The 13,549-nt window shown below is 38.8% G+C and overlaps 1 protein-coding gene across 1 annotated transcript in view; it reads right to left on the bottom strand.

Annotated features, from left to right (window-relative positions):
• Positions 1 to 13,549, bottom strand: part of MAP2K5 (mitogen-activated protein kinase kinase 5) — a 261,312-nt gene that overhangs the window by 217,684 nt on the left and 30,079 nt on the right. Inside the window, exon 4 of the mRNA XM_061157999.1 lies at positions 2,931 to 3,000. Within this exon, the coding sequence (XP_061013982.1) occupies positions 2,931 to 3,000 (70 nt within the window). The remainder of the gene's footprint in view (positions 1 to 2,930; positions 3,001 to 13,549) is intronic.

A 13,549-nucleotide genomic window follows, 5' to 3' on the forward strand; every position in this document is an offset into this window, starting at 1 on the left:
CACTTCAGAGCATTTCCTCTGAAGTACCAGTGCATTTATAAACTTCACTGAGTACAGAAGTGACTAACTAAGGAATTAGAGACAGGCATCAATTCTTATCTGGTACCTTAACATCTGCCTCACTCCTCAATTGGCTTCTTAAATCTTTGTAACTGGAAATCTAAACTGTATTCAAAAAATACAGTAACCTTAATGTTCTGAAATTGTAGAGTGAGAAGTTACTGTAAAGTCAGTGAATTTTCATGCTTATCATATCTTTTAACTACAAAGAGCACTCAGTCCTGAGCAGGGAAGTTACTATCCAACACAACTGTGCCACTCAGAATGAGAAGACCTGTTGTTAGAACAGAATCGTTTTCTCCTGTCCCTCTGATTTGCTCAGTCTAGAGATTCTTTATAACATGGGGCCTGAGCACCTCTCATCAACTCAGTAGACCCAGGTAACATACCCAATGTCTACACTCTTAACTGTAAAAATTTCCATAAACTCCAAATTCATATAAATCTAATATAAAATTATATATATTTAATTTATATAAAATGATATAAAAATAAAACTGTATAAAATCTATATGTAGATAAGTATGCAAAAAAAGTAGAAAACTAAAAAGAGTTATACAACAGTATATACAAAACCACAGAGAAAGGGAGACTGAGTCTCATACTTTAAAAAACTTAAATGTGATGTGGAACTATATTTAATAATATATTGGAGGCTAATAGAATCTGCTCATTGAAGGCTAATTCTGTTAATTGGAGACTAATAGACTAAGATAGACGACAACAACAGCAGATTCTGTGCTAGGACTACATGTAACACTCATATCTAATATATTTTCTTTTAAGAATCTCCTCCCTACAACATACTTTTCTCCACACTCCTATCAAATCCTCCAAACTACCACCATACACACTCTACTAATAGTTTAACCTGTATAAGAGCAAATAGCCCTCCTACTTTATGCAAATTACAACTTAAACAAAATTTTTATTCAAAGTGTACAATAACTGCTTAAAAACTGTGTGTCTCTAGAGTTACTTCATGGGCTTCCCTGGTGGCTCAGATGGTAAACAATCTGCCTGCAATGCAAGAGACCAGGGTTCAATCCCTGGTTTGGGAAGATCCCCTGGAGAAGGCGATGGCAACCCGCTCCAGTATTCTTGCCTGGAGAATTCCACGGACTTGAGCCTGGCAGGCTACAGTCCATCGTATCAGAGTTGGACACGATTGGGCGACTAACACTAGAGTTAATTAATGTCTCTGTACCTAAATATTCTCAACTATAACATGAAAGCAATAAGAGGCAGGACTTTTTAGAGAACTAGAAATGGTAACACACAAAGCAATGTTAGTGCTTGAACAGAGAAGATATCTAAAAATGGCTGTTATTATCATGGGAGGGGCACAATGGTATGGACAGGGAGACTGACAGGGACTGTTCACAAGATAAAAGAAAACAAAGAGGACCTGGAAAAATTCTGGACGAAGAGAAGTAAATATTATCTGGGAAAGAAATGAAGACCCAAGGCATTAGAATTATAATAATCCAGGATACTGTACTAGGGTTTGCTACAAGAGAGCTATAAAGTTATAAAGCAGGAAAGCAATTAATGGAAATGATTTCAGCCAGTAAAAAAAAAAAAAATTCCTCATGGAAAAACAATTCTGAAATTTCCCCAAGTTCTCTTATCCTGTTAAGAAATAATTTGCATCCTGTTATTGGTCTAATACATAGAAATGGCAACTTTTTTTTTTCTCATTTTTTTTTCAAGTTTTAGTCTTCGGGTACAACAGAGCTAAATTAATCATAATTGTTTCAGACACGTTATCAATGGCCAAGTTTTATTTACTTACTTAGCTCTTTAATAAGTTATTATCAATATTTTACTAAATACTCCTAAGCCAGCTGCCCACCTTAATGGTAGAAGAATATCATTACTCTTGAACCCAGACCTTCTCATGGGCTGGCCGAGCCAGCTGCCTTTGGAGACTTCATCAGTGCAAATAGCAGTCTACTGATTAACTGAGCCATTTAAACGTCAGAGTTACAGGTAATCAAAGTCTAGAATGCCTAATTGGAAAACTCATACCATGATTATTGGCACAGTATCAGTTAACGAAGGTAAGTTTAACTTTTAATTATTTCAATTAAGTTATTTCTAGAAGACTCAGAGAAATTTTCTTATCTGTTTCGTCCTTAGAAAACAGATTTCCAAGTAGGGCAATGTATAATGAGTGAAAGACTCAATGGTTTATATAATTAAACTGTTCTTTTTCACCATTATTCAAACTTTTGAGGAAACATTTATATACAGTTGAGCAATCATATCTGTTACAAGGCTAGTACTATCAAACCTAAAGGGAAAAACAAATGATTTGACTCACCAAGACTCATTCTCATCAGCTCATATTTTTTGAGACTTAACAACCAAATTCCTATTTAGGAGGATTTTCAATTATTTAGAAGATGTATCCCCCAAAAAATCCAGCACCAAACATTCCACCAAAATATCTCTCCTAAAACCCCCTAGTAAATCATGGCTTCTACACTAGCTGAAAGCTTTCTCCTTAATAGCAGCTCTGGCTACCATCACGAGCCACAATTTATAAATATCCAAAATTAAAGTCATTCATTTTCCTTGGTTTAGAAACCATGTGGACCCCCAAAGAGTTCTTTAAGCGAATGTAAGTATGCACTTCAAAAACAAAAAACAATCTAGTTAGTTTAATTTACTCTAGTAAATTAGATATTTTATCTGCCATAACTATAATATAGCCTGCAATCCCCATGGTAATGAATACTTCTTTTGTTTTTTCAAATTAAGAGCTAAACATCATGTTATGTGCATTTAAACCTTTGGAAAACATAACTGTTGATGAAACAGTTTGCTGAAATAATCATTGTTGATTAGAATTTGTTCAACATTACCTCTTGGAAATATCTGCAGAGGCTCTATTAACTGTCCATTTACTTGCTGTTCCATTATTGTAGAATAATACTGCAAAGAGATTATAGAAAGAGATTACTCAGTAATGTATGAACACTGGAGCAGACACTTATGGGTTGTTTAATTCACAGTACTTTTGTAAATTGCTGGTATATACATATCAGCCTAGAGAATTCTTTTTCTCTATTTGCACATCAAACTGACTATAGTGGATACTCAGGACTGAAAAGTCCAGTACAGTGTTATCCTTCACGTTGTCTTTAAGAGTAAAAATGGCTGATTAAGACTTTAGGCTAGTATCTGATCTCTAAAAATGTTCTGAAAATGATATATATTAAAAATGACAACAAGTATTTTAGTAGAAATTTCTCAAATTGCCTTTTGTTCTTTTACCCTGGACTTTACAAAGAAAAATGGAGATGCCTCATATTCAGTTTGGACCTATATGCCAGTTAGTTAATCAAACATTATTCATATTTGTATATAAAATGTACAGACAATGGAAATCAAAATCACAGAGACCGTGTAACAAGCAAACAAGATATGACCCATCCAAAGATAACAGGATTAACATGATAAAAAGGTAGCCCAATTTCAAGTAAGCATCTTTCAAGCTTTAATCTTCTAAATACTTCAGTATAGATCAAATTTAACTTTAAAAATTTGAGCAGGAAAAATAAAGTTCCAAATTAAAAAAGCTTTCATATAGCATCATAAACAAGTTCATCCAGTAGGCTGTATTACGGTTTGCTCCTATTTTCCTTAATACGCTAATTGGTGAGCATGTTTCCACCTAACTTGGAAATGGCTTCTGTGCCCTGACTTCTTTTAACACTTGACAAACAACAAAATGATGTTCTTGGTGGAAAATATCAACAATGAAAACCACTGATTTTGTGTTTCAAGGGACTGTCCAAGAGCAGAACTCCCCTTTTGTACTTGTTTCTATATTAAAAACAAATGTGGGGACTTCCCTGGTGGTCCCTCTGCCTGCCAGTGCAAAGGACGCAGGTTCAGTCCCAGGTCGGGGAACTAAGACCCCACAAGCTGTGGGGCAACTAAGCCCACACCCCAACTCCTGAACCCGAGTACCCCAACTAGAGAGAAGCCCGAGTGTTGTCATGGGAGGCCGCATGCTGCAACTAAGACTTGATGCAGCCAAAATAAGTAAATAATAGTTTTAAAAAACACATGCATATTTTCTTTTTAACTATCACATTTCCAGAAAATTCCTCTTTGATAATCATTATTTGTTGACATTCTTAAAAGTTTCTTTTTAAAAAACATGTACATATATCTTCTTATTGCTTTTATGTACATTAAAATTATCACAAGATTGAGCTTATTTTTCCCTTAGAAATAAAAGGGAGTTACAAAATTCCATATCATCTTTAGAATTTCAAGTTAACAAGTCTAAGAATCTTCACCCTAAAAACAAAGTGAAAGTGGATTTTTGATGGCCATGGACTAATAGAAGGATACCCTGTCTTCTGAGAGCTTTCAAACCATAAAGGAAACTGATTCTTTCCCTCTATGATGTAAAAGTGTATGTACATACAGCATAAACATGTGACACACACTCTGGAATACTACTAAGGCAAATGTCTCTCAGGAAACTATATTCTTTAAAATCACAGAAATATAGTGCTCGCCATTACTCAAACAATGATGACAAGTAAATGAAATATCAATCATGTAGGCTGTCAACCTTATGGGACAGCAATAACTGTTAACAAGTAGTCTGGAAAAATTGTCCGAAAATGACTTGTCCTCAGCACACAAGTATTTGAGGTTTCCATGGAAAATTAAGATGCCAGTGGCTATTTGGAACATTGCACAGGTATTCTTTTTAATGGGAAATTTGCTGGTTATTGATCCACGGCATGTACCTCTTGCTTCTGGAAGGCTGCAGGCAACTTTCCAATCAGTAGCTGTCAAAAAAATTACTGCCTTTTTATACTGATACAAGACAACAGCAGTGGTGGTGTTCTCCTATACTTAATGCTTTTCTTTAATTAACTGCTATGTACAATAGGTTAGTAATTTCAGTTACTACTTGACCACAGTCCTAGAAATCAAAACAAATAAAATATCCTTATGCTTTATCTAACAAATTAATTATAGAGTTGTCTGAAACTGGTGCTTGGGGTCAAGTTTGAAAACAAATAACCTCACATGTAAAGGGTCAGAACAGGTGCAAGGTATTTTTTTCCTACTATAAAACCTTGCATGCATGAAATTGACCTGTTTTCCAACTTTATTTATTTACCTCACAAAATATATAAATAAAAATGGTTTCCCTTTCATTTCTGAGCTGTGCCAATTCAACTGGCAAAGCCATACATACTTTTATAACCGTTGTAGGAATTTTTTTAGCAATCTATAAACATCTCTTTGTACACTGATTAACACAGTCACAGTAATGATATTAAGCATTCCACTTGACAGTTTCTTCAAAGCAAGTGGTTAGGATTTGTTTTTTGTTTTCTACAATTCTTCCAAATCCAAGGAACGTTTTCTCCTGCTAAAATACGGGGTTTGATCTGTGTTCACATTAACACAGAATCTTGTGTTCCACACACCAAAGTAATTCACCCTCAAGGACAAACTATAAAGGGCAGTAAGCGAACCCACGGCATGGGCCCACTCTCGGCAACTGACCCCTCAGGAGCAGGCCTGGGGATGGCTGAGCAGCTGCCGGGGGGTGCTCAGAGCTTAGGCCACTGCTCACACGGCATTCCTGAATGGACAGGACCTCCCGGCACGGAGCAGTCCTGACGAGCCGCAAGGCCTGTGCTGCCCAGAGAGATGAGCAAGGCACTGAGACGAGTTAGAGACTCAAGCCCTGGGATTTCAGTACTGGCCACTTTCAACTGATGAGCTCAGTGAGGAAATGCTCACAGTGTCTCAGTTTACTCAGCTGTAAAATGAAGGTGGTATGTACCCACAGGATTACTGTGAGACTCACATGAGAAAATATGAGAGCACTTAAGTTATAAAGCAAGTTCCTTTTAGAGCTTCATCCTCTCTCAGGGTTTTATATATTTTCCCTTTAGAGGGATTCCTTCCAATTTTGTTCTAAATAGTGATAAAATAAGCAACAATGACAAAGACTAGGTTTGTACTGCTGCTGCTAAGTCACTTCAGTCATGTCCAACTCTGTGCGACCCCATAGACGGCAGCCCACCAGGCTCCCCTGTCCCTGGGTTTCTCCAGGCAAGAACACTGGAGTGGGTTGTCATTTCCTTCTCCAATGTGTAAAAGTGAAGTCGCCCAGTCCTGTCTGACTCTTAGCAACCCCACAGACCGCAGCCTACCAGGCTCCTCCATCCATGGGATTTTCCAGGCAAGAGTACTGGAGTGGGGTGCCATTGCCTTCTCCGAGGTTTGTACTAGATAAAAACAAAATGAAAAGACAACCAACCAAACCAAACCAAAGTCTAAATCTTTTACACCAAGGTATTTATTAATGATATGGTTTAGACAGAAAAGTAACAAAGTGTTCATGATAACATTAATAGACCTATAATTTGAAGTTATCCAAAAAGCTTTCTTAGCTCAACCTCTATTATCCTATCCAGCTTTCATTACCTCTAACACAAAGCCTGGCACATAGTAGGTGTCTAATACCTACTGACTGAAATGGAGTCAGATACCAATTCTGCCATTTATTAATCTGCACAGCCTTTAGGAGGTTATTTAACCTCATTGAACCTTAGTTTCCTCTGAATGAGAGTAAAGATAGCTTCTCTATTATATAGGGTTACTGTGAAGCTCAAAATTAAACTGTAGCAATAGAATTAGTGAAGGTATTTGTAAATGGTAATGACAAGTAGTTGAGAGATTTAAAAGTGAACCTCCTTAACAGTGAAACAATATTAAGCACAGTGCTTTCTAAGTAGAAGTGTTCCAGGATTTAAAGACACAAAAACGGTATGTATGAAAAGTACAAAAGACTGCATTCATTCTGAACACGTCAGCAGCAGTTATAAAACGTTGTTTTCTCTGGTATCCCCTGTAGAATCTGTTACATGCAGTAATTGCAGCAATAATCAATAAGCTAACTGAGTAAAAGATTAATCAGTTTTGTGATTGCTAATGGAATCTCCAGTACCAGACTCAGATTAGTTTCAAAGTCCCTCTGAGATGTTCTTCAAAATCCTTAAACAATTTTAATAAGGATGTGACAAAGTTTAGCATAGTTATCCAAAAATCTAATTAATTTGAAACAGAGGGCCAGATTCAACAAGGGGATAACAAGTACAATTTTTGGCTTTGTTCTGTTTGCAAGTTTATCATACCATATTCCTATTTGTTATGAATCTAATTCTAATTCTAACAGCACAATCCAATCAATAATTACAACACTTTTTTCTTCATGTAAATCTGCCACATAAAAACTTGAGTTCCAAAACAGCACAGTTTAATTTTACAAGGCACAAGTCCTCTGTTGAAAGGAGAGAAAACAAAGAAACAGCAAGACAGATACACCCAGAAATAACTCCCTGAATACCCTACTGTCTGTCAGGCTCAATACTGATACAGAGCTCCTCAACCCCCTGCCAAGTCTATGATTAATTTCTCCACCCAAAACTTTATTCCCTTTCTTGTCCCACCTCTGTTCCCCTCAGTATTAAGGAGTATCAAAAAAAAAAAAAATAGGTGGGATTGAACCTTAAGTACCCTGCAGGGCCATCCTGGGTTCAAAAGCCCCTGCGCATCCTCTGTTTCTTGTTGTAGAAAAAGGCTTTGGTCTCCTAGGCTTCCCTGAGTTCCAAAGAGCAGATTCAAGGAGTAAACTATTAGGGCAACAGAGTCACAGACCTGCTAGTTCCTCCTGAAGGGATATTATTAACAATCTGATGCATATGTGTTCTGTAGAAACTGTTATATAGGGCTACTGTGAAGCTCAAAATTAAACTGCAGCAATAGATTAGTGAAGGTGTTGGTAAACTGTAATGATTAGTGGTTGAGAGATTTAAAAGTGAGGTGGAGGATGGTAACTACTTGCTGACCACAAGCACTGGACCCCAGGCTGCTTGGAACCAGAAGGCTGAGATTCCCGAAACCTTACCCTGTAACCTCACCTCCAAGCAATCAGAAGAAGGTCCATGAGCTGATCAACTTCCTATGACCCCCACCCTTCACACTGTCTTTAAAAACCCCAACCTGAAAGCCATGGAGGAGTTCAGGTCTTTGGACCATGAGCTCCCCATTCTCCTGGCTTGGTGCCTGGCAAATAAACCTTCACTTCACTACAAATGGCCACTGTCAAGAGCGTTCTGTATCTCATGCACATGAGTCCTTGCTTGGTAACAATACTAGATATTTACATTTATTCATCCAGTTTCTCACAACCCTACCCTATTTTAGGAATATCATTACACCTATTTGACAAAAGTAGCAAACGATTTATCAGTCAACCAAGAAAGTTACTCCTTTCATTCTAGTCCATGCACTCAGAACATAAAATGTTTGTTTGCTAGTTGAGAGTCAAAAGGTAAGTTATTCTCATTTATGACTAAAGATGCTAACTGTCTGTCATGCAATGCAAATGAAATACCATATTTTATTGCCATCAATTTACTATGGTGTTTTGTATTTTGGTTGTGTATTAAAATATAATCGTGTTTTTTCTTTTTTTTAAAGATGAGCTACCTCCTATTGCTCATACCTCAAAAGATTTAACTAAAGCAGGCTACTGGGTGGACTGCTGAGCTGGTGGAGAGCCTGGCTTCTTCACTGTCACCTATGTGAGGGAAGCCATGTCACCTGACCTCTCAGAGACTGGGGATGGTGGGAAGATATTAATATAATGCAGATCCCTGTGCTGGCTGGTGACTTCTCCTCTTTCTTCAGGGACTCCGCCACTCCTCCACATTTTCCTTCTACCTCTCTTACCACACTGCTCAGTTTCCCGTAAGTGATTCTCTCCCCATTCCTCCTTTAAATGCTGAAGTTTCCCGTGACTTTTCATCAACCTTCGTTTTTTTTTATTTTATCCTCTCCTTGAGTTAACTTGAGCCACTTCGAAGGTTTCAATTACCAGAGGAGTCACTGAGACTAATTAGGAGCTGATGAATCACAAACCTTTATTTCCAGCCCAGATTTCTCTCCTAAGATTTGGAACATACCCAATTGGTTGTCCAGAGGCCCCTCAAATTCAACAGGTCCCCACCTCCCCCACCCTCCCTCATGCCCTAGGCCTGTCTTCCAACATATGGGTTCACCATCTGGATGAATGAAATCACCATGACCTAGCTTCCCAAACCAGCTATCTGGGAGTCCTCCAGACCATCCCTTTCCTTCTTCCCCACATCTAGTCAACCACCATTCTTACTAACTCTACATTTCCCCCCCTGCTCATATCCTCAAGCTAGGGCCCTCCATGATCGAGCCTACCTGCCTTCGCAACCTCATCTCAACCCTCCCTGCACTGTCCATACCACACTGATCACAGGCAGTGCCTCCTGAGGGCACCAGGCATCCTTTCACCTGGGCCTTTAAACACCCTTCCAAGTCCCCTTGTCCTTGCTACTCCACCTAGACACCACTCTCTTCAGGAAGCCTTATCTGTCTCCAAAGCTAGATCAGGTGCTCCTTCTCTGAGCTCACAGAACACCAAATGCTTAGGCATATGAGAGCACTGATCATTCTGCCTGGTAATTCTGAGTCTTTCCTGTCCTCCCACACGAAACACTCCTCCCTTTTTTGTTAACTTCCCTGACTGAACCATGAGCTCCCTGAAGGAGTGAACTGTATGTTCACTGTACCTCCACCAGCTAGCATAGGTCTTGGCTAGATACTTGCCATCCTATAAATATTTACTGCATGAAAAGCTGCTGGAGGCCTCCCCAGTGGCTCCGTGGTAGGGAGTCTGCCTGCCACTGCAGGAGACAATTTCGATCCCTGATCTGAGAGGATCCCACACGCCACAGAGCAGCTAAGCCCATACGCCACACCACTGAGCCCGTCTGTGGAGCCAGCAGCCACAGCTACTGAAGCCCATGCGCCCTAGAGCCTGCGCTCTGCAACAAGAGAAGCCGCCACAGTAAGCCTCACACTGCAGTGGAGAGCAGCCCCACTCTCTGCAGCTAGATAAAGTCCACGTGTAGCAACCAAGACCCAGAACAGCCAAGACAAAAAACAAACAGAAAACTGGCTCTATGAATAAACGGGCAAGTCAGTGAGTGAGCTCAGGTCCCATCTCTACATTGACCAGCCATGCGACCTTGAGAAAGGCAACTTGTTTGTGCCTCAGTATTCTCAGCTGTAAATATGAAAAAAATACCTGCCTTGCTCACCTCATAAAAGTGTCAGGAACATCACAATCATAGAAGCTGGTATATAAGAAACAGTTTTATAAAGTACTTGAAAAACATCTTAAAATAGGGCACCATGTTACTATGAATCTCCCACTCCCAAGCAACAGTACATACAAGAAAAATGGCCGTAACAATAGGGTGACATAGAAACCACTAAACAAGACTGCCAAAATCTTCAGACCAAGTACAGAGGTAGCATTTAACTAATTGTTTATCAAGGCTGAGTCAGTATGCCCTCAACCCCCCTCAATTAGTACAGCACTATAAATAATAATATAAGTGGAAGGGTACTATAAGGAACATTGTTTCTCCATCTGGAAGTTCATCAAGGGCATGGACCATGTCTCATGTATTTTATTAGGTCTTATGCCAGAGGTGTTAATCTGGTGTCTATATGGGCCTTGGGAGATCCTTGAAATTCCTGAACTTCTAGGTGAAATGCTGCACTGTGTGAATTTTCTGGGAAAAGAATAAACAACTTTCCTCACATTTTCAAAAAGACCTGTCTCCAAAAAATCTAAGAAGCTAGTAGAGTATCTAGTCATAGAGTGTATAGCACTGTACCATATGCATAATGGCCACTCTGCATATGTTCAAGAGGAGAAGGCCAATAGGAAATAATACAGACATTCTCATTGGTTAGATCTTCTAACTTAGTGGCAAGTCTTACATATCAACTCAAATCAAATTCATTTATCATTCTTCTATACATTTATAACAGAAAGCTTTCTAATCTCTCCTTACCATGCCTCCTAACAGACAATATAAACAGTACAGTATGAGGAAATACTTATAAAAAACTAAGCATGCTGGCTTTTCCCTATTAATGATAAAATTTTAAAATTCCTATTTTGTCAGTACTGCAAGCATACCCCATTATATGTAGCTGAGCCAGTAATTACAGCAATAATCAATAAACTAACAAACTATTTGCAGTTCATAGTTATATAATTTAGTTTTCCTAGTGAAGAACTCAACAATCTTAACTCTGTCAAATGGCTACAAATTCAATTACAACACTACTCAGCTATGTCATCGATTATACTTTCCTTCAATTATTTCTTATACTTTGCATTTAAGAGGTATCCCTTCTGTGATGCTCACCTCTTAAGAAGCACACAGCAGCTCCTTAGTCAAAAATAACATACAAAGCTAATCTATTTTGAATACCAAATTAATAACTATCTTTATTACCTGGCTTCAATCCCTGAAAACTCATTTTCCCTGCCTTGAGGTGACTACAAGGCACACATGTTCTTTCTTAAATGATTCTAGACCAAGGGTCCACACATGGTCATGGATTGATAGATGAAGAGAAAAAAATCACAATGAAAAGTCTTCCATTGAAAGGTCAACAGGGAACAACTCTGGGGCCTCTTTATAAGTCAACGTTACCAGACAAATGTATTTATTAGTGATTTGAAAATGAAACAGACAGTAAGTTGGCCAAGTTTAATGATAACACTATTTGTTTTGGACAGTAAAACTGTAAAGGATGTTAAGGAACTCCAGATGGTCTTAATAGGAATTGAGGTTTGGATAGCCAACAGCAGATGAAATTCAACTTGGCCAAGTTTCAGGTAATGTGTGTTGGCAGAAGTTTAAACTTGTGTTCAGCGATGAGTCCAAAACTTGTGGGATCCCCTCAGCTGAGGCTTTATTAGTCACCACCATGGTTGGCTTGAGGCACTGTTTACACTGGCCTTTCACCTGATCTCTAAGTTGCAGCAATTCTGCCATACTTCCAAAGTAGAAGTTTAAATAGCTTCAGGGAACCTACCACTTAAATAAAATGGGAGCATCAGGTCATACAGATAGCAGGCCAAATAGGACATTCCCTTACAAGTAGACTATTTAGCCAGTTCCAATTGTGTTCAACAAAGATTCAGCCTACTGCTCAAATGCTGTTAAAAAAAAATAAATGAAAAGGCAGTGAGGAATGAGTAAATAACATATAACAGAGAGACCTATATAAACAGAGACAACTTGTTTTAATTTCCAATTACAATTTACACCTTTTCAACATGAGTTGAAAATTTACTGAATTCCTCTAACTTTACTGTATTATAGCAAATTTATGTTCACCTTTCAGATATATATAGAAAACATCCCTCAGTATACTATCAAGGGTGAAATAGATCACCAGCCCAGGTTGGATGCACGAGACAAGTGTTCAGGGCTGGTGCACTGGGATGACCCAGAGGGATCGGGTTGGGAGGGAGGCAGGAGAGGGGATCAGGATGGGGAACACATGTAAATCCATGGCTGATTCATGTCAATGTATGGCAAAAACCACTACAATATTGTAAAGTAATTAGCCTCCAACTAATAAAAATAAATGAAAAAAAAAAAGAAAACACCCCTCTTGTTTCCAGTAAAACTGGCCCTAAGAGAATGGGTTCATTAGGAGCTGCTAACACGGGCCTAACGCCTTGGTTATGCCCCACAGCAACCTGACTGCTAGAAGTCCATCATCTCCTTCCAGTCCACATCTCCCTGGAAGAGAAGCTCCTACTATAGCCCCTAAGAGCCTAATTGATGTCCTGCATTTTTCGGTCCCCTCATGTCAGCTGCCTCAACATAGGACTCCAGAGGACACAAACTGTAGGTCATTCTGAGTCCTCCATAGAGAGGGAGCTGAACCAGGAGCGCGGCCATATTAATGACAAAATATTGGTGGTTTAAAGCCCCAGAATACTCTGGTGCCACCCTGACTGAGGCCTGCTCATGCTGTCTCTTCCTTTGCTTCCACGAGCTACCTAATAATCTGATGCAAACTTCTATCTGCTTCTGCTTCTTGTTAGCAAAAATGTCCTGAGGTATTTCAAAGAGGGGCTAAATAAGGGGCCATTACATTCTTATCACTATTTCAAGGACATCCATATGTCCCAGATAACATAGAGAAAAGAGTTAAAATAATCTGCCTCTGAAAAAAGGTTTCATTCTTTGACAAGGATGAGAAAAAAATACAAAAATTTTACTTATAGCTTGGAGCATGACACCATTCCAATTAAAAAAAAAAAAAAAAAAACAAAGCTAAATAATTTCCAACACCATTTATTTATTGCATTCAGTTTTCCTGTCTTGTTCTTTTCAGCGTTTCTCCACCCTACCAGGAGAGTATCGAGTATTACCAATTGTTTGGGTGGATCATGACAAACGAGGGGACTGAAGACCAAGCTATTTTGCTGCATACAAAGTAAGCTGGACCGACTTAATGTGGAGCATGTTTAAAAGTACCATTTGGAGAAGAGCTTCCAATCTCTGCTCTACAT

This window comes from Dama dama, chromosome 12, assembly GCF_033118175.1.
Source record: "Dama dama isolate Ldn47 chromosome 12, ASM3311817v1, whole genome shotgun sequence".
NCBI classification, from domain to species: domain Eukaryota; kingdom Metazoa; phylum Chordata; class Mammalia; order Artiodactyla; family Cervidae; genus Dama; species Dama dama.